This window comes from Coregonus lavaretus, assembly GCF_964263955.1.
Source record: "Coregonus lavaretus genome assembly, chromosome: 5".
Taxonomy (NCBI): domain Eukaryota; kingdom Metazoa; phylum Chordata; class Actinopteri; order Salmoniformes; family Salmonidae; genus Coregonus; species Coregonus lavaretus.
In genome coordinates, this window is record NC_139992.1 from 59414411 (window position 1) to 59432884 (window position 18474).

The following is an 18474-nucleotide window of genomic DNA, read 5'->3' on the forward strand; positions in this document are numbered from 1 at the left end:
TCACGGCACAACGCCTCTCCCCTATTTGACCTAGATAGATTGTGTATGTATTGATATGTAGGCTACGTGTGCCTTTTTAACAAATGTATGTAGTTCTGTCGTTGAGCTGCTCTTGTCTATTCATGTTCTGTATTATGTCATGTTTCATGTTTCATGTTTCATGTTTTGTGTGGACCCCAGGGAGAGTAGCTGCTGCTTTTGCAACAGTTAATGGGGATCCTAATAAATACCAAATACCCCTCTAGTGCATATCAGCCAGTCTCAAGGCGCTCTTGAGATATTTCATCAGACTTTGAAGTCTATGTTGAGAGCTTACTGCTTTGAGTTCGAGAAAGACCGGGATGAAGGGGTGGCCCTAGTGCTATTTGCAGCATTGGAGGATGTTCAGGAGTCTGTCGGTTTCAGTCTGAATGAGCTCGTGGTTGGACATTATGTGAGAGGTCCGTTGGAGCAGGTAAGCACTTTTCAATACAGATTGAACCGTGCCTTTGAGTTTGCCAGTGATAATATGGAAAAGACTCAAACCAAAATGAAAGTCTGGTATGATCGAATGGCCCGATGTCACCGTTGTAAGCTCGCTTTTCAGGCTCTTACCCCATAGAGAGAAAAGTTATTAATCTGGATTACCTTACTGCCACACCGGAGCAGAGACAAAAAACAGGCTGTGTCATGTCAACATGTTGAAGCCATACATCTCCTGTTGCAATCTGGCAGAGAAGTCTGCGGGAACCGGTAGCGATCCTCTGCCTGTAGCCACTGCCGTCACTGTTGACTCTAGCCATGATGGCTTTTTGGCACACTTGTCTACAGAGGAAAAAGACGACATTGCTGCACTGCTTTTAGAATATCAGGGTTTATTCGCAGATGTGCCAACTCAGACAAATGTACTAGAGCAAGACATTGATGTTTGGGACTCTGCCCCGAAATAAACAGCATGCCTATCGAGTAAACCCTGAAAAGAGTGAGAAACTCCACAGCGAGGTGGAGTTCATGCTTGCGCACGGCATTGCACAACATGGCAACAGGAGGTCGCCCTGTATATTAGTACTTAAGGCGGATGGGTCTCTGCATTTTTGTTACGATTTTCACAAGCTCAATGCTGTTACTAAGCCAGACACATACCCTTTGCCTAGGGTCGACGATTGTGTGGACCGTGCTGGCACTGCTAAGTACGTTAGCAAGTTAAATCTGCTGAAGGTATATTGGCAGGTCCCTCTGAGCTGTCGGCTTTTGTCACTCCTGATGGGTTGCAAAATGCAGGGGCCACGTTTCAAAGGTCGTTCTATGTGATCTGGAAAATGCTAAGGCATATCTGGACGATGTGGTAGTATTAAGTGCCACCTGGCCAGAACACCTTCAGGACATTATGGAGCCTGTTCAAACTATTTGCATCTGCCAACTTGACAGTTAACCTGTCAAAGAGTGAAATCGCCCAAGCAACAGGGAAATACCTCGGAAAAGTGGTGGGCCAAGGAAAAGTCGACCGGTCATGGCATCAATAACCTTCCTGTGCCAACTTCTCGCCAGGACCTGCGCCAATTCATGGGGATGGCTGGCTACTACCGGGCATTTTGGAAGAACTTTGCCCAGGCTGTTGCCCGCTTACGGATTTGACCAGTCCCAAAGTCACTTTTCGTTGGAACTCAGACTGTCAAGTGGCGTTTTAGAAGACAAGAGCCATTTTAGTCTCCTCACCGGTGCTTGCTGCTCCAGATTGCCATTCTCCATTTTCTTTGTACACATGCCAGTAATTAAGGAGCAGGTGCTATGTTCATACAGCAAGACAGTGGTATCGAGTACCCTGTGGGGTACTTTCTGAAGAAGTTAGCCTCCTATCAAAAACACTACTCCACCATCAAGAAAGAAGTGTTCGCTTTGATCCTGGCTCTTCAGCACTTTGAGATTTTGTGTCAGCTTCTACCCCGCTAGTTGTCTATACAGATCATAATCCTCTCGTATTCCTGCAAAAGACTAGATCCACAAAACGCTGACTCCTTTCACTGGAGTCTGATGTTGCAGGAGTTTCCCCTTGAAGTTTGGCATGTCCGTGGTAAGGACAACTTGTTCTTTCGAGGGTGGGCAGTCAATACGATTTTTGTGTTTAGCCAGTGAGTAGACCTGGTGCACATTTTGGTTTGGCTGCACGTTTTGCCGTATTGTAGATGTACGTTTTGTTTTGGATTGGCTCGTCCCGAGGGAATAAGTATAATAGAAAAATTGTAAATGTTAAAGTGCCTTTTTTGTCTTGTAAGGATTACTATTGTATTGGGGTGTTGACAGCCAGTAAACACCATATTTAAATTGGAGAAAGCCACAAGGACGCATTTAAGTTGATCATGTTACGTATTGGGTTTATTTTCTGTTGGTTGTGAGAACTTCTTGTGTTTGGGTTTGCACAACCACATTGTTTGGGGTGGTCCTGGGCCGAAAATGCTGTCAACCACCTAGGTAGCTAGCATTATCATCAACAAATGAAACACACTATCATGTCACCAATCTGCATATCTAGCTTTAGCTAGCTAACATTAGCTAGTTGAAATAAAGGCATTGGGCATCTTGTGGGGTTTATGCAGTGTAGCTACATGATGCTATTGTTGGATTCCTTTGAATACAAAACAGTCAGAATACAGAAGATGTTAGCTAGCTAAGTAGCCTTGTTAGCTAGCTTGAACAATGAACCCACTAAGGTTAGCAACTAACGTAGCTATCAGGCTAAAAACGCAACCCAACACTTACAAGTGAGAACGGTGGCCATTTTGGAATCACTCTTCCACCTTTCAAAATTCATTCCAATGTTTATCCGGTTTATGGATTGGTCATGAGCAGTCGTTCTCGCTTCTTTTTCTCTATTGGGGTCGAGTTGATTTAGATCCAAGAACAGAAAATGATGCTAGTTGGCTTCGTCTGCTCTGTTTGTTTCTGGCGGCTGTAGCATTAGGTTGCAAGTGACTTTCACTTCCTTTCCAGGTCTGGGGCAGCAGGGTAATTCGAGTAGATGGGATTTAGTGCAAAGACACACCTTGCCCAGAAGGTCAGCCCAAAGCAGCTCAGGGCTCAACCCCCTTTTTTTCGTTCACAGTGAAAACACTACAGAATAAGTGGGGCGGCATAGGGTTGGCCACGACCTGCGGATTTCAGTTGGAAAGGAGATGTTGGGATAGCTACACCTCACATTAGCTGAGGTGCGAGATACAGCTCTTTCACTTTACGTAGCCAAAAAAAAATCACGATGTAATCCATTTAATTCCCACTTTGTAACGCAACAAAATTTGACAAAATCCAAGGGAGGTGAATACTTATGATAGTCACTGTACATGTACGATTATTGACATGGTTATGTTTACATCTGTCAATCAAGCAAAAATACTAAACTAATTAGTTGGTCATTTTATCAGTGAATCAATCAATCAATCAATGTCCTCTCCACAACATAAATGTAGCTTATTTCACTACTTGTATCAAGTTATTTATCAGAAGATAGGAGACAGAAAACACAACATATATTTTTTAAATAAACATTTTAGCAAATATCAATGTTTCCCGAACCAATCAGACCATCTACCACTGAGGAGTAGATAAGGCCAAAGAAAACAACAAAACAAAAGGGCATTAAGACGATAGTCTGTCACAATATCAAAGAGCTTTATCTTCTCAATCCCAGTTGTACTCTCTCTCATTCCCACCTTAGAAAAGATTGAGATATCCTGTATCGTGCTAAATTAGTCTCACAGCTGGGCAACACTAGGGAAGTTAGGGAGACGTTGAAAAGAAGAGAAGAGAGCAGCGCAGACAAGTGTGCCAACAGCAGAGCAACGTGTTTGTCAGCGATCAAAAGAAGCCGTGACATCAATCTGTGCATCAGTCTCCAAACTCTTATCGGCAGCCAATGGCAAGCCTTTCTCAGAAGTGTCTATGTTAGCTCTTCCGGCATATGATCTGTCTGTTGTGTACTGGTAGACTAAGCATTCATCTTGTGTTTTCAAATCAAGAGCTAGATTCAATCAAACTGGTGCTGTACATACACTATGCATAAAAAAGTATGTATTTGGTTGCAACACTCACTATCAAGTTCCAAACTGCCTCTGGAAGCAACTTCAGCACAAGAACTGTTCGTCGGGAGCTTCATGAATATTTCCCTCATTAAAATGCAAATCAATTTATAAAAATTTTGACATGCGGTTTTCTGGATTTGTTTGTTGTTATTCTGTCTCTCACTGTTCAAATAAACCTACCATTACAATTATAGACTGATCATGTCTTTGTCAGTGGGCAAACATACAAAATCAGCAGGGGATCAAATACTTTTTTCCCTCACTGTAGCAGCAAAGGGGGGGACCAACTCCATATTAATGCCCATGATTTTGGATTGAGTTGTTTGATGAGCAGGTGTCCACATATGTTTGGTCATGTAGTGTACACTGAACAAAAATATAAACGCAACATGTAAAGTGTTGGTCCCATGTTTCATGAGCTGAAATAAAAATTCCACGCACAAAAAATGCATTTATCTCAAATTTTGTGCACAAATTTGTTTACATCCATGTTAGTGAGGGATGTAAAATGTCTTTAATAAAGCCCTTTTGTGGGGAAAAACTCATTCTGATTGGGTGGGCCTGGCTCCCCAGTGGGTAGGCCTGGCTGCCAAGTGGTTTGGCCTATGCCCTCCAAGGCCTATGCCCTCCAAGGTCAACCTATGGCTGCACCCCTGTCAAGTCATGTGAAATCCATAGATTAAAGCCTAATGCATTTATTTCAATTGACTGATTTTCCTTATATGAACTGAAACTAAGTAAAATCATTAATTGTTGCATGTTGCGTTTATATTTTTGTTCAGTGTATATATAAAATGCAGATAGCATAAATGGTGGGTCAAAAAGCACCCATTCATTAAAATTGAAAGGAATGCGGTTTTGTTTGATATAGTAAATTATGACACCAAACCTCACAGAAAAGTACATATTGTTTTAAATCGACTTTTGTTTTCTATAAAAGCTTTTAAATCTCAGCTCTAGTGATGGACTCCTGTTATGGTTTTGTGCGATTCATTGTATGTGAGGACCTCTCAATAATTGTGGAAATGTTTTTCAGAATTTAGTGGTTTGGGTGGGAACACACTGCTTCAGATAAAGTGCCTTTAGAAAGTATTAATATCCCTTGACTAATCCCACATTTTGTTATGTTACAGCCTGAATTCAATATTTTTTTAATAAATAAAAAATCTCACCCATCTACACACAATACAATGACAAAGTGAAACATGTTTTTAGAAATGTTTCCTAATTTATTGAAAATGAAATACAGAAATATCTCATTTACATAAGTATTCACATCCCTGAGTCAATAAACGTTAGAATCAACTTTGGCAGCGATTACAGCTGTGAGTCTTTCTGTGAGTCTTTAAAAGCTTTGCACACCTGGATTGTACAATATTTGCACATTATTCTTAAAAAATGGTTTCAAGCTCTGTCAAGTTGGTTGTTGATCATTGCTAGACAGCCATTTTCAAGTCTTGCCATAGATTTTCAAGCCAATTGTCACGGATTCAGCCGAGGCTGCCCCTCCTCCTTGCTCGGGCAGGCTTCGGCGTTCGTCGTCACCGGAGTACTAGCTGCTACCGATCTATGTTTCTGTGTTCGACTTGTTCTGTCTTGATTGTGTACACCTGTTTCCCATTATGTTGTATTGTCTTCCCTATTTAACCCTCTGTCTTACACTGTGTGTTGTGTGTGATTGTATTCGTGATCGCAGTCGTTAGTGTGCGGGTTATTTCCTAAAGTACGTTTTCGGATCAGCTCTGTGTCCTGCGTTTGACTTCGCCCACCGCAATTCACTGACGCCTTTGACAGAATCACACACCTACGACATGGAGTCAGCAGGAGCAGTGGTGCCAGCCGGATCAATGGAAGAACGCGTACAACAACAAGCGGCCATGATCCAGGCTCTCGGCACCGCCATGGAACGTGTGGTGAACACCATGGAGCGATGGGAGAGAGGAGGTCTTCCTATACCTCCTCCGATTACACCACCACCATCATCGATACCCATCGCTTCACCTCCGGGGTCCAGTGGGATTCGGCTCTCGCTCCCGAGGGCTTATAACGGCACAGCTGCCGGGTGTCAGGGTTTTCTGCTCCAGGTAGAACTCTACCTGGCAACCATCCACCCAGCCCCCTCGGGATACGAGAGCGTGTCCGCCCTCATCTCCTGTCTGTCCGGTAAAGCACTGGAGTGGGCCAACGCCGAGTGGGGGGGAATAGACGCCGCTACTGTCAGCTATGCGGAGTTCACCTGCCGCTTTAGGGCGGTATTCGATCATCCACCAGAGGGAAAAGCGGCGGGTGAGCGTCTAGTCCACCTCAGACAGGGGAAGAGGAGCGCGCAGGAATTCGCACTGGACGTTCGGACTCTGGCTGCCAACGTGGGATGGAATGAGTGGGCCCTCATCGACCACTACCGATGTAGCTTGAGGGAGGACGTGCGTCGGGAATTGGCCTGCAGGGACACCAACCTAAGCCTGGACCAACTGGTGGACATGTCGATACGACTGGATACCCTGTTGGCTACCCGCGGACGTCCGGATCAGGGGCCGTCCATTCCATCCCCCAGCACTTCCGAGTCTACCCCTATGGAGCTCGGAGGTGCTGCCATGAGGGAGACCAGGAGAGGGGCCGTCCCCTGCACCAACTGTGGCCGCAGAGGACACACAGATGGTCGGTGCTGGGGAGGGTCTCCTAGGAGTCGAGGCAGTAGGCAGCGCACTGATGAGCCATTCCAGGTGAGTAGGCAACCAACTCACCCATAGCTCCCTGTTGCGCATATGTGTATGAATGTTGTGTTTCCCGAGTTTTCTCCTCAGTCCCAGCATAAGGCGCTAGTAGATTCAGGCGCAGCTGGGAACTTTATCGATCGTCAGTTTGCCCATAAGTTAGGGATTCCTGTTGTGCCAGTCGATGTGCCCTTCCCTATCCATGCCCTAGATAGCCGCCCTTTAGGGTCAGGGTTGATTAGGGAAGTCACAGCGCCTTTCAGGATGAAAACGCAGGAGGGGCATGAGGAGATAATTAGTTTGTATCTGATTGATTCTCCTGCGTTTCCCGTGGTGTTGGGGCTTCCCTGGTTAGCTTCTCATGACCCCACTATTTCATGGCAACAGAGGGCTCTCAAGGGATGGTCTGATCAGTGCTTGGGGAGGTGTGTAGGTGTTTCCGTAGGGGCAACGACAGTGGAAAGTCCGAACCAAGTTCCCACCATGCACATTCCGCCTGAATATGCCGATTTGGCTCTCACCTTCTGTAAAAAAGAAGGCGACTCAATTACCACCCCATCGACAGGGGGATTGTGCGATAAACCTCCAGGTAGGCGCTGTGCTTCCCTGGAGTCACGTGTATCCTCTGTCTCAGGAGGAGACGGTGGCTATGGAGACATATGTCACCGAATATCTGAGACAGGGTTACATACGGCCGTCCACTTCCCCTGCGTCATCGAGTTTCTTTTTTTGTGAAGAAGAAGGATGGTGGTTTACACCCGTGCATTGACTACCGTGGTCTAAATCAGATCACAATAAAATACAGCTATCCACTACCTCTGATTGCTAGTATGACGGAGTCATTGCACAGGGCGCGCTTCTTCACAAAATTGGATCTCAGGAGCGCGTACAACCTAGTGCGTAATCGGGAGGGAGATGAGTGGAAGACAGCATTTAGTACCACCTCGGGGCACTATGAGTACCTCGTCATGCGATACGGTCTGATGAATGCTCCTTCAGTCTTCCAATCGTTCGTGGATGACATTTTCCGGGACCTGCATGGACAGGGTGTAGTGGTGTATATCAATGACATTCTAATATACTCCGCTACACGAGCCGAGCATGTGTCCCTGGTTCGTCGGGTGCTTGGTAGACTGTTGGAGCATGACCTGTATGTGAAGGCGGAGAAATGTCTGTTCTTCCAAGAGTCCATCTCCTTCCTGGGACACCGCTTGTCCGCGTCAGGTGTGGAGATGGAGATTGACCGTGTTTCGGCCGTGCGTAATTGGCAGACTCCAACCACGGTGAAGGAGGTGCAGCGGTTCTTGGGTTTTGCCAATTACTACCGGAGGTTTATCCGGGGCTTTGGGCAGGTAGCGGCTCCCATTACCTCCTTGCTAAAGGGAGGGCCTGTGCGTCTGCAGTGGTCGGCTGAGGCGGACAGGGCTTTTAGGCATCTGAAGGACCTGTTCACTTCGGCTCCGGTGCTGGCTCATCCGGATCCTTCCTTGGCATTCCAAGTTGAGGTGGATGCGTCCGAGGCTGGGATCGGTGCTGTACTGTCTCAGTGCTCGGGTATGCCACCAAAACTCCGCCCCTGTGCTTTCTTTTCTAAGAAGCTCAGTCCGGCAGAGCGCAATTATGATGTGGGGGACAGGGAGCTGTTAGCTGTGGTTCAAGCCCTGAAGGTGTGGAGGCATTGCCTTGAGGGGGCTAAACACCCTTTCCTCATTTTGACTGACCATCGTAACCTGGAGTACATCCGGGCGGCGAGGAGGTTGAACCCTCGTCAGGCAAGATGGGCTATGTTTTTCACTCGATTTGTGTTTACGCTCACTTACAGACCAGGTTCCCAGAAGGCTAAGGCAGACGCCCTGTCCCGACTATATGACACAGAGGAGAGGTCCATTGAGCCCACTCCCAAACTCCCGGCGTCGTGTCTGGTTCACCGGTGGTGTGGAAGGTTGATGCGGACATCGAGCGGGCGTTACATACCGAGCCTACTCCCCCCCCCAGTGTCCGGAGGGTCGGATGTACGTGCCGCTCGAGGTTCGATTGATCTATTGGGCTCACACGTCACCCTCCTCTGGTCATCCTGGCATCGGTCGGACAGTGCACTGTCTTAGTGGGAAGTACTGGTGGCCCACTTTAGCCAAGGACGTGAGGGTTTATGTTTCCTCCTGCTCGGTGTGCGCCCAGTGTAAGGCACCTAGACTCCTGCCCAGAGGGAAATTACAACCCCTACCCGTTCTACAACGGCCGTGGTCTCATCTATCGGTGGACTTTGTCACGGACCTTCCCCCCTCACAGGGGAACACTACGATCTTGGTCGTTGTGGATCGGTTTTCGAAGGCCTGCCATCTCATTCCTATTCCAGGTCTCCCTACAGCCTACAAACTGCTGACGCCCTGTTTACAAACGTCTTCCGGCACTACGGAGTAACTTGAGGATATAGTGTCAGATCGGGGTCCCCAGTTCACCTCTAGAGTCTGGAGGGCGTTCATGGAATGTCTGGGGGTCTCGATTGCCTAACCTCAGTTTTTCACCCCGAGAGTAATGGGCAGGTGGAGAGAGTGAACCAGGATGTGGGTAGGTTTCTGAGGTCCTATTGCCAGGACCAGCAGGGGGAGTGGTCGGGATATATCCCCTGGGCAGAGATAGCCCAAAACTCACTTCGCCACTCCTCAACTAACCTTACGCCTTTTCAGTGTGTGTTAAGTTATCAGCCGGTCCTGGCACCTTGGCATCAGAGCCAGATCGAAGCTCCTGCGGTGGACGAGTGGTTCCGGCGCTCGGAAGAGACCTGGAACGCTGCGCATGTACACCTTCAGCGGGCTATCAGGCGACAAAAGGCGAGCGCCGATCGCCACCGCAGTGAGGCTCCGGTGTTTGCACCGGGAGATCGGGTCTGGCTCTCGACCCGAAACCTGCCCCTTCGCCTGCCCTGCCGGAAGCTGGGTCGGCAGTTTGTGGGGCCATTTAAAGTCCTGAGGAGATTGAACAAGGTTTGTTATAGGTTATGTGACGACCCTCCCACTCTGTCTGCCGTATTCTCTCTTTGCTCTTGTTTCCTTATTAGGATGCCGGTGGGCGGAGTTGGGAGGGTCGTCAGCTACATGGGAAACACCTGGGCCGGGTGTGTCCCAGCATAAATGGACCTGTTCCACATTCATTGACGAGACTCTCTCCAGGCAGATACTTTGACTTTGGTTGTGGTATTTTTGTGGCTTTTTGGTTGTTGCTTTGGCACCTCTCAACACCTTTCCATATTACATTTATGCATGCAAACACTCACTTACACTACTGATTACTGATTACACACACCATTGTTATTTGATTTAGTTTACTTTAGTTAATAAATATATACTTTGAGTATTCCTTGTCTCCACGTGTCTCCCTTTTGTTACGAACTTGAGCCGGTTCGTGACAAGTGGGGGTTCGTCCGGGATCTTGAACTGGTTGTGTTTGGGAGAACGTGGAGTTAATGTCCAATTATGTAGGGTCTTTCTTTGTAAATTTTGTTAGTTTGTTTGAGTTTGATAGGACCAGTATTGGTTGCCTTTGGGTTGTGTACTGCGTTGGAGAGAGTACATTGGTTAGTTTCCAGGCCCTGCCCAGCCTGGAAACTCTTGCTCTACTCGCTGTTGGGACATCGGTCGGAGGTGAGTACAATCGGCTGTGTACCTCAGTGGGAGATTGGGTAGGGTAATGACATTTGCTACCTGGAGCTATAGCTTTTTCCCCTGATAGGCTTAGTGACGTGTTTTGTTTTGGGATACGTTGGGCATGGTTAAATGTTTGTTATTTTTGTGTGGTGTCTGTGGACTGAGCAGTTGTCTCGGGGGCACATCCGTGGCTTGGGGGAATCTACCAGCGTGCTGGGGGGTTTCATTCCTTGCCAGCGGGCTACAGTGCGTAATTACCCACCGCGAATCTGCACGAAGACTAGGGTTGAGTTATTGTAGGTTTTGGGGAAGCTCTATATCCCATCTCTCTTCTGTGGTGCTCGGTGTGATTGTCATTTCTCTTGTGTCTGGTGTGCTCAGCAGATGGGGTTGAGCGAGTTTATTATGATATATATATTTTTTTTTTTTCCTGATTATGGCGTCTAATGTAGACGAGTTCATTCGCTTTCCATCAGAAGAACTGTTAGAATTATGTACTAAAGAACAGCTGTTGAAGGTTGCTGAACACTACAAGGTTGAAATTAGTGATAAACGTCAAAAAAATTATATTAGGTTAATATTGAAGGCCAATTTGATGGAGAGTGGTATTCTGGATGTTACCACTGGGGCAGCCTCTGCTGAGGACACGTTGTCTCCCCGATATGTTACAATGACCGCTCCATCGGTTAGTCATAGTAGTATTCTTTTTGAACAGCAGAAAGAACTGCTTCTGTTACAAATGGAGCATGAACAAGCTAAAATGGAGCATGATCGTGTAAAATATGAAAGGGAATTGGAATTTAAACAGGATATGGAGCGTGCTAAAATCAAGCTGCAACAAGAGCGACTAGAGTTGGTTAGGGAAGGAAAGCTCTCAGGGCAGAGTTTGCTCTGGGAAGGTGATCCAGAGTTACCTAGGGGTCGTTCCTCTTTTGGTCGTAATCCAGACACATTTGATATTGTTGGGAATTTACGGTTGTTGCCCCAGTTTAATGAAAAGGACCCGGAGACATTCTTTTCGTTGTTTGAGCGTGTTGCTAACGCTAGGAGTTGGCCTGATTCTGATCGCACTTTGATGTTGCAGTGTGTGCTGACTAGTAAAGCGCAAGAAGCATATTCAGCTCTTAGTGTAGCCAACAGTGTTAGTTATGATAAGGTTAAAACGGCTGTGTTACAGAGTTACGAATTGGTCCCTGAGGCTTACCGCCAACGATTTAGAACTTTAAAAAGGGATGATCAGCAGACTCATGTTGAGTTTGCGTGAATATTATCTTCACAGTTTAATCGCTGGTGTTCCGCCTCTGCAGTTATGACTTTCCAAGGGCTGTGTGATCTGATTATGTTAGAACAATTTAAGGACACAATCCCTGATCGTATAGCGACGTACATTAACGAACAAAAAATAAAGACTGTCGCTGAAGCTGCAGTTTTGGCAGATGAATATGTGTTGACTCAAAAAAATGTTTTTGCAGAACCCCGTATTCGGAGTGAGTGGGGGCGTTCGCAGAGATTTGGGCCTCGCTCGCCGAGATACTTCGGTTCCCGGGCAGAGTTTCATTCAACTAGGGTTGAGCCTGATACCCGTGGTAAAACTGACTTTGGTCAAGAGTGTCACTACTGTCAAGAATTAGGTCATTGGAAAAATGAATGTCCGATTCTTAGGTCTAGGGGTAAATTCAGTACAGGTGCTTATGGTAAATCGAGGCCTACAGCGTTAGCAGCGCCTGTTCCACATCAGTTCACTCCTGACGCATTGTCTCATGCCCAGAGCCATGTGAAAGGCTATATTGTTCCATACTATTTACCTTTCGTTACAGAGGGTTTTGTGTCTATGTTAGGAAGTAAGAACCTAGTGCCAGTAAAGATCCTAAGAGACACAGGTGCCTCTGAATCATTTGTGTTGGAATCTGTGTTACCCTTCTCTGCGGAGACTGATTCGGGGAATAGTGTTCTAATTAGGGGAATAGGTTTGAACACTCTGTCAGTTCCATTGCATAAACTGATGTTGGATTGTGGACTGGTGAAAGGTGAGGTTGTTGTGGGAGTGCGTCCTTCATTGCCTATTGAGGGTATTGACGTGATCCTTGGAAATAACTTGGCTGGGGAGGGTGTGTGGCCTATCGTGTTTCCATCTTTAGTGGTTTCCACTAAGCCTTCAATTGTAGGGATTCCTGATGAGAGTGCTTAGAACTTCCCAGAGGTGTTCTCTGCGTGTGCAGTGACGCGTTCTATGATCCATGACGACTTGGTCACAGAACTGGCTAACGAGAATACCACAAAGAAGTCTGTTACTGTTTTCCCTGTTATCCCGTTATCTGTATCCCGCTCCGATTTAATCGAGGCGCAACGGACTGACCCTACATTAGAAGAGTTGCGGGACCAAATTGTGCCTGTGGAACAGTTGGGAGATGTCGCACAGGGCTATTTTCTCCAAGAGGAGGTCCTGATGAGAAAGTGGATGTCTCATGGTAGTTGTTTTCTAGGGGAGGCGATTAGTCAGGTTGTGGTACCAGTTAAGCTTCGTGAGTTGGTGCTGACAACTTCTCACAATGACGTTGCTGGGCATATGGGTGTGAGAGAAACCTACAATCGCATATTACGACATTTATTTTGGCCAAGACTAAAGAGGGATGTTTCTGATTTCATCAAAACTTGTCACACCTGTCAATTAACTGGTAAACCTAATCAAGCTATTAAGCCGGTACCACTGTTCCCTGTTCCTGTACTCAGTAAACCCTTTGAGTATCTGATTATTGACTGTGTTGGTCCTCTGCCTCATTCTAGAAAGGGTAGTAATTATTTGTTGACAGTGATGTGTCAGACCACTAGGTTTCCTGCTGCCTATCCTCTCCGGTCTATCACGACTAAGTCTGTGTTAAAAGCTTTGACTCAGTTTCTCTCACTGTTTGGAATCCCTAAGGTCATTCAAAGTGATCAAGGATCTAATTTCACCTCTAATCTCTTTGGTCAGGTTCTCCAACAACTCCATATTAAACACAACTTGTCTAGCGCCTATCATGCCCAAAGTCAAGGAGCACTGGAACGTTTCCATCAAACACTTAAGTCTTTGTTGAGAGCTTATTGTACTGAGATGGATAAGGATTGGGAGGAGGGGTTGCCTTGGTTACTGTTAGCTGCTAGGGAGGTTTCACAGAAGAGCACAGGTTTTAGTCCAAATGACCTAGTGTTTGGACATAAGGTGCGTGGGCTTTTATCTGTTCTCCAGGATGACTGGAAGTCTCCCGAGCCTCCTCAGTCCCTGTTATCATATGTATGTGATTTTCGGCGACGCTTGTATGCCGCTGGTGAAATGGCTAAAGAGAAGCTATCATCTTCACAGGACAGGATGAAGAGCATATATGATCGCCGAGCTGAGCCTCGTCACTTTAGTCCTGGTGATCAGGTTTTGGCTCTGCTGCCAATTGTTGGTTCTCCTTTTCAAGCCAAGTTTCAAGGTCCATATACAGTGGTGCGCCAGTACACTGAGCAAAATTATCTAGTTGCCACTCCAGAACGGAGGAAAGCACACCAACTGTGCCATGTAAATTTGTTAAAACCCTATTATTTGACCTGTTAAAGGGCTATTGGCAGGTGCCACTGACGAGTAGGGCACGTGAAATCTCTGCCTTTATTACACCTTTTGGTCTGTACTCGTATTCGGTTATGAGTTTCGGACTGCGTAATGCGCCTTCCACTTTTCAGCGACTTATGAACAGGGTTGTCTCTGGTCTGGCCGGGTGCGCTGTTTATCTGGACAATGTAGTGATATATGCAGATACTTGGGAGGAACATCTGTCCCGTATTCAAGCCTTGTTCAGACGTCTGGCTGCGGGTCGCCTCACGATAAATTTGGCTAAATGTGAGTTTGCTCAGGCGACTGTTACATACCTTGGAAAGGTGGTTGGGCAGGGTGATGTGCGTCCTGTTCGAGCTAAAGTGGTAGCTATTGATGCTTTTCCACTACCAACTACTAAAAAGGAACTGATGCGTTTCTTGGGAATGATTGGGTATTATCGTGGTTTTTGTAGGAACTTCTCTACTGTGGTCGCTCCCTTGACAGATTTGCTGAAAGCTAAGGCTGTGTACGTATGGTCTTCTCGTTGTCAACAGGCTTTCGAAGATTCAAAGAGGTTGCTTACCTCAACTCCGGTACTGGCTGCTCCTCGTGTGGATTTGTCATTTACCTTGCAGGTGGATGCTAGTCATGTGGGGGCAGGTGCAGTTTTGCTGCAAGCAGATGTGGCTGGGGTTGAGAGGCCTGTTAGTTTCTTTTCCAAAAAGTTTAACCATTATCAGTTGAACTATTCGGTAATTGAAAAAGAAGCATTAGCACTCATATGGGCGCTACAACACTTTGAAGTGTATGTCGGGTCGGGAGTAGTACCTATTGTGGTCTACACCGACCATAACCCTCTCACCTTTTTGAGGTCCATGAGGTGTCCTAATCAGAGGATAATGAGATGGTGTTTATTTTTACAATCCTTCCATCTAGATGTGCGGCACATCCGGGGGACTGATAACGTGATTGCTGATGCGCTCTCTCGTGCGCCCTGTTCCTGAATATTGATGTGACCGACCATTGATTTTGTCATGTTCTATCTTTCCTGTTTGTCCCCTCCTAGTCTTGTGTTCTTCTTTCCTCTTAAAGTTGCTTCCTGTGTAAAGGTTCCTGAGGTCTGGAGAGGAGGATGATGGTTGGGGCAAGTGGAGGTGTGAACATGTACAATTTGTCGGTTTGGGACGCAGGGGCTGGTACGTTGGTCCGGGGTCCTTGTTGGTCCCCGGTTTTATGGGGGGGGGGGGTGTGATGACCCTCCCACTCTGTCTGCCGTATTCTCTCTTTGCTCTTGTTTCCTTATTAGGATGCCGGTGGGCGGAGTTGGGAGGGTCGTCAGCTACATGAGAAACACCTGGGCCGGGTGTGTCCCAGCATAAATGGACCTCTTCCACATTCATTGACGAGACTCTCTCCAGGCAGATACTTTGACTTTGGTTGTGGTATTTTTGTGGCTTTTTGGTTGTTGCTTTGGCACCTCTCAACACCTTTCCATATTACATTCATGCATGCAAACACTCACTTACACTACTGATTACTGATTACACACACCATTGTTATTTGATTTAGTTTACTTTAGTTAATAAATATATACTTTGAGTATTCCTTGTCTCCACGTGTCTCCCTTTTGTTACGAACTTGAGCCGGCTCGTGACAGTTACAACTTCCTATTAATTACCGTATTAACCCCTCGTTCCATGTGTCTATCCTCAGGCCGGTAGTAGCTGGTCCACTCCAGGAGTCTTAGGTACGAGAGGTTCCTCCGCCCCCTCTGGACATCGAGGGGGCTCCGGCGTACTCAGTCCGCTCCATCTTGGATTCGAGGCGTCGGGTGGGGGGCCTGCAGTATCTCGTGGAGTGGGAGGGGTACGGTCCAGAGGAACGGCGCTGGGTCCCTAGGAGGGACATCCTAGATCCCTCCATGTTGAGGGATTTCCACCAGAGTCATCCGACTCGCCCTGCTCCGCGTCCTCCTGGCCGTCCCCGAGGCCGGGGTCGGCGCACGGCTGGAGCTGCGCATCGGGGGGGGGGGGGGGGTACTGTCACGGATTCAGCCGAGGCTGCCCCTCCTCCTTGCTCGGGCAGGCTTCGGCGTTCGTCGTCACCGGAGTACTAGCTGCTACCGGTCTATGTTTCTGTGTTCGACTTGTTCTGTCTTGATTGTGTACACCTGTTTCCCATTATGTTGTATTGTCTTCCCTATTTAACCCTCTGTCTTACACTGTGTGTTGTGTGTGATTGTATTCATGATCGGCAGTCGTTAGTGTGCAGGTTATTTCCTCCCTGTGTGGAGATTGTTTGTTCTCGATTTTACTTTCAAGTAAAGTACGTTTTCGGATCAGCTCTGTGTCCTGCGTTTGACTTCGCCCACCGCAATTCACTGACGCCTTTGACACCAATTTTAAGTCAAAACTGTAACTAGGCCTCTCAGGAACATTCACTGTCATCTTTGTAAGCAACTACAGTGTATATTTGACCATGTGTTTTAGCTTATTGTCTTGCCGAAAGGTGATTTTGTCTCCCAGTGTCTGTTGTAAAGCAGACTGAACCAGGTTTTCCTCTAGGGGTTTGCCTGTACTTAGCTCTATTCTGTTTATTTGTATCCCCCAAAAAACTCCCTGGGTATGCTTGCTGATGACAAGCATACCCATAACATGATGCAACCACCACGCTTGAAAATATGTAAAGTGGTACTCAGTGACGTGTTATGTTGGATTTGCCCCAAACATAATGCTTTGTATTCAGGACATGAAGTTCATTTCTTTGCCTAATCTTTTGTAGTTTTACTTTAGTGCCTTATTGCAAAGAGGATGCATGTTTTGGAAATGTTTTATTCTGTATAGGCTTCCTTCTTTTCACTCTGTCATTTAGGTTATTATTGTGGAGTAACTACACTGTTGTTGATCCATCCTCCAGTTTTCTTCTATCACAGCCATTCAACTCTGTAACTATTTTAAAGTCACCATTGGCCTCATGGTGAAATCCCTGAGCGTTGTCCTTCCTCGCCGGCAACTGAGTAAGGAAGAACGGCTGTGTCTTTGTAGTGACTGGATGTATTGATGCACCATCCAAAGTGTAATTAATAGCTTCACCATGCTCAAAGGGATATTCAATGTATATATATATATTTTTTTTATATATCTACCAATAAGTGTCTTTCTTTGCATTGGAAAACCTCCCTGGTCTTTGTGGTTGAATCTGTAAATTAAATGCACTGCTTGACTGAGGGACCTAACATATAATTGTATGTGTGGGGTACAGAGATGAGGTAGTCATAAACAAAATCATGTTAAACACTATTGCCCACAGAGTGAGTCCATGCAACTAATTATGTGACTTGTTAAGCACATTTTTACTCGAACTTAATTCGGCTTGCCGTAAGAAAGGGGTTGAATACTTATTGACTCAAGACATTTCAGCTTTTCAATTTCTATTAATTTGTACACATTTATGAGAACATAATTCCACTTTGACGTTATGGGGCATTGTGTGTAGGCCAGTGACACAAAATCTCAATTTAATCCATTTTAAATTCAGGCTGTAACACAACAAAATGTGGAATAAGTCAAGGAGTGTAGATACTCTCTGAAGGCACTGTATGTTCTAGTGTCATAGTTTCAAGATTACTTGTATTTGAGACAAAAGTCTCTGTTCCCTTGTTCACAACTGGATTGGTACATTAAGCTCAAACTCAGCATGGTTGGAATGACCCAAAACCCATGGCTGAAGCTTGTGCTTTAATCTTATACACAGTGCTGGTTTTCACACTACAACACATACCATACAGTCACAATTGGTATTTTATTGTCTTCTTCTCTCCTTTCCTCCCTTTCCTTCCTTTCCTCGTCTCTGTGTGTCTCTCTCTCTGCTGTAGATAACTGAGCTGAACAGACGCATGTCGGTCATTGAGAAACTACTTAACCGTCTGGAACAGAAAGTGACATCCCCCTATGACCAGGTAAAGGGCCTTACCCCGAGAGACCATACAAAGAACAGAATGTTTGGGACAGTAGTGCTCTCTACACCAGTCTGTTCTAAAGCTCATCTTTCACTATTATTTGTATGCTCAAAAGCCTTCTGTTAATGAGAGAAGAGAGGCCATACACACTCAAATCTCATGATTCATGATTTGTCACGCAAGTCTGAGGTCATCTTTGCATCAACACTTCAGAGACCTCGTGTCCAAGCCATCAGGTGCCAGGGGAAAACCAGCAGACCTTTGAAAATGTGTCCTATGCTAGTGACAAATTGAATTTCCCCTTTTGAGGATCAACAAAGTTTATTAAGTTAAATTCAAAACAAACAAGGCAGGCTTTGAGCTTGATTGCTCATTATTGTTTGCTTCCAAACCTAATCGGCTTGACATTTTAAAGAATCCCTTCAAAAGTTTGGGGTCACTTAGAAATGTCCTTGTTTCCGAAAGAAAAGCAATTTTTTTGTCCATTAAAATAACATCAAATTGATCAGAAATACAGTGTAGACATTGTTAATGTTGTAAATGGCTATTG

General features: G+C 46.0%; 1 protein-coding gene across 1 annotated transcript in view; it reads left to right on the top strand.

Annotated features, from left to right (window-relative positions):
- LOC311129682 (melanophilin-like) overlaps nucleotides 1-18474 on the top strand; it is a gene marked incomplete at both ends in the record, with an annotated part of 144944 nt that overhangs the window by 96049 nt on the left and 30421 nt on the right. Inside the window, one exon of the mRNA XM_084162080.1 lies at nucleotides 17841-17924. Within this exon, the coding sequence (XP_084018206.1) occupies nucleotides 17841-17924 (84 nt within the window). The remainder of the gene's footprint in view (nucleotides 1-17840; nucleotides 17925-18474) is intronic.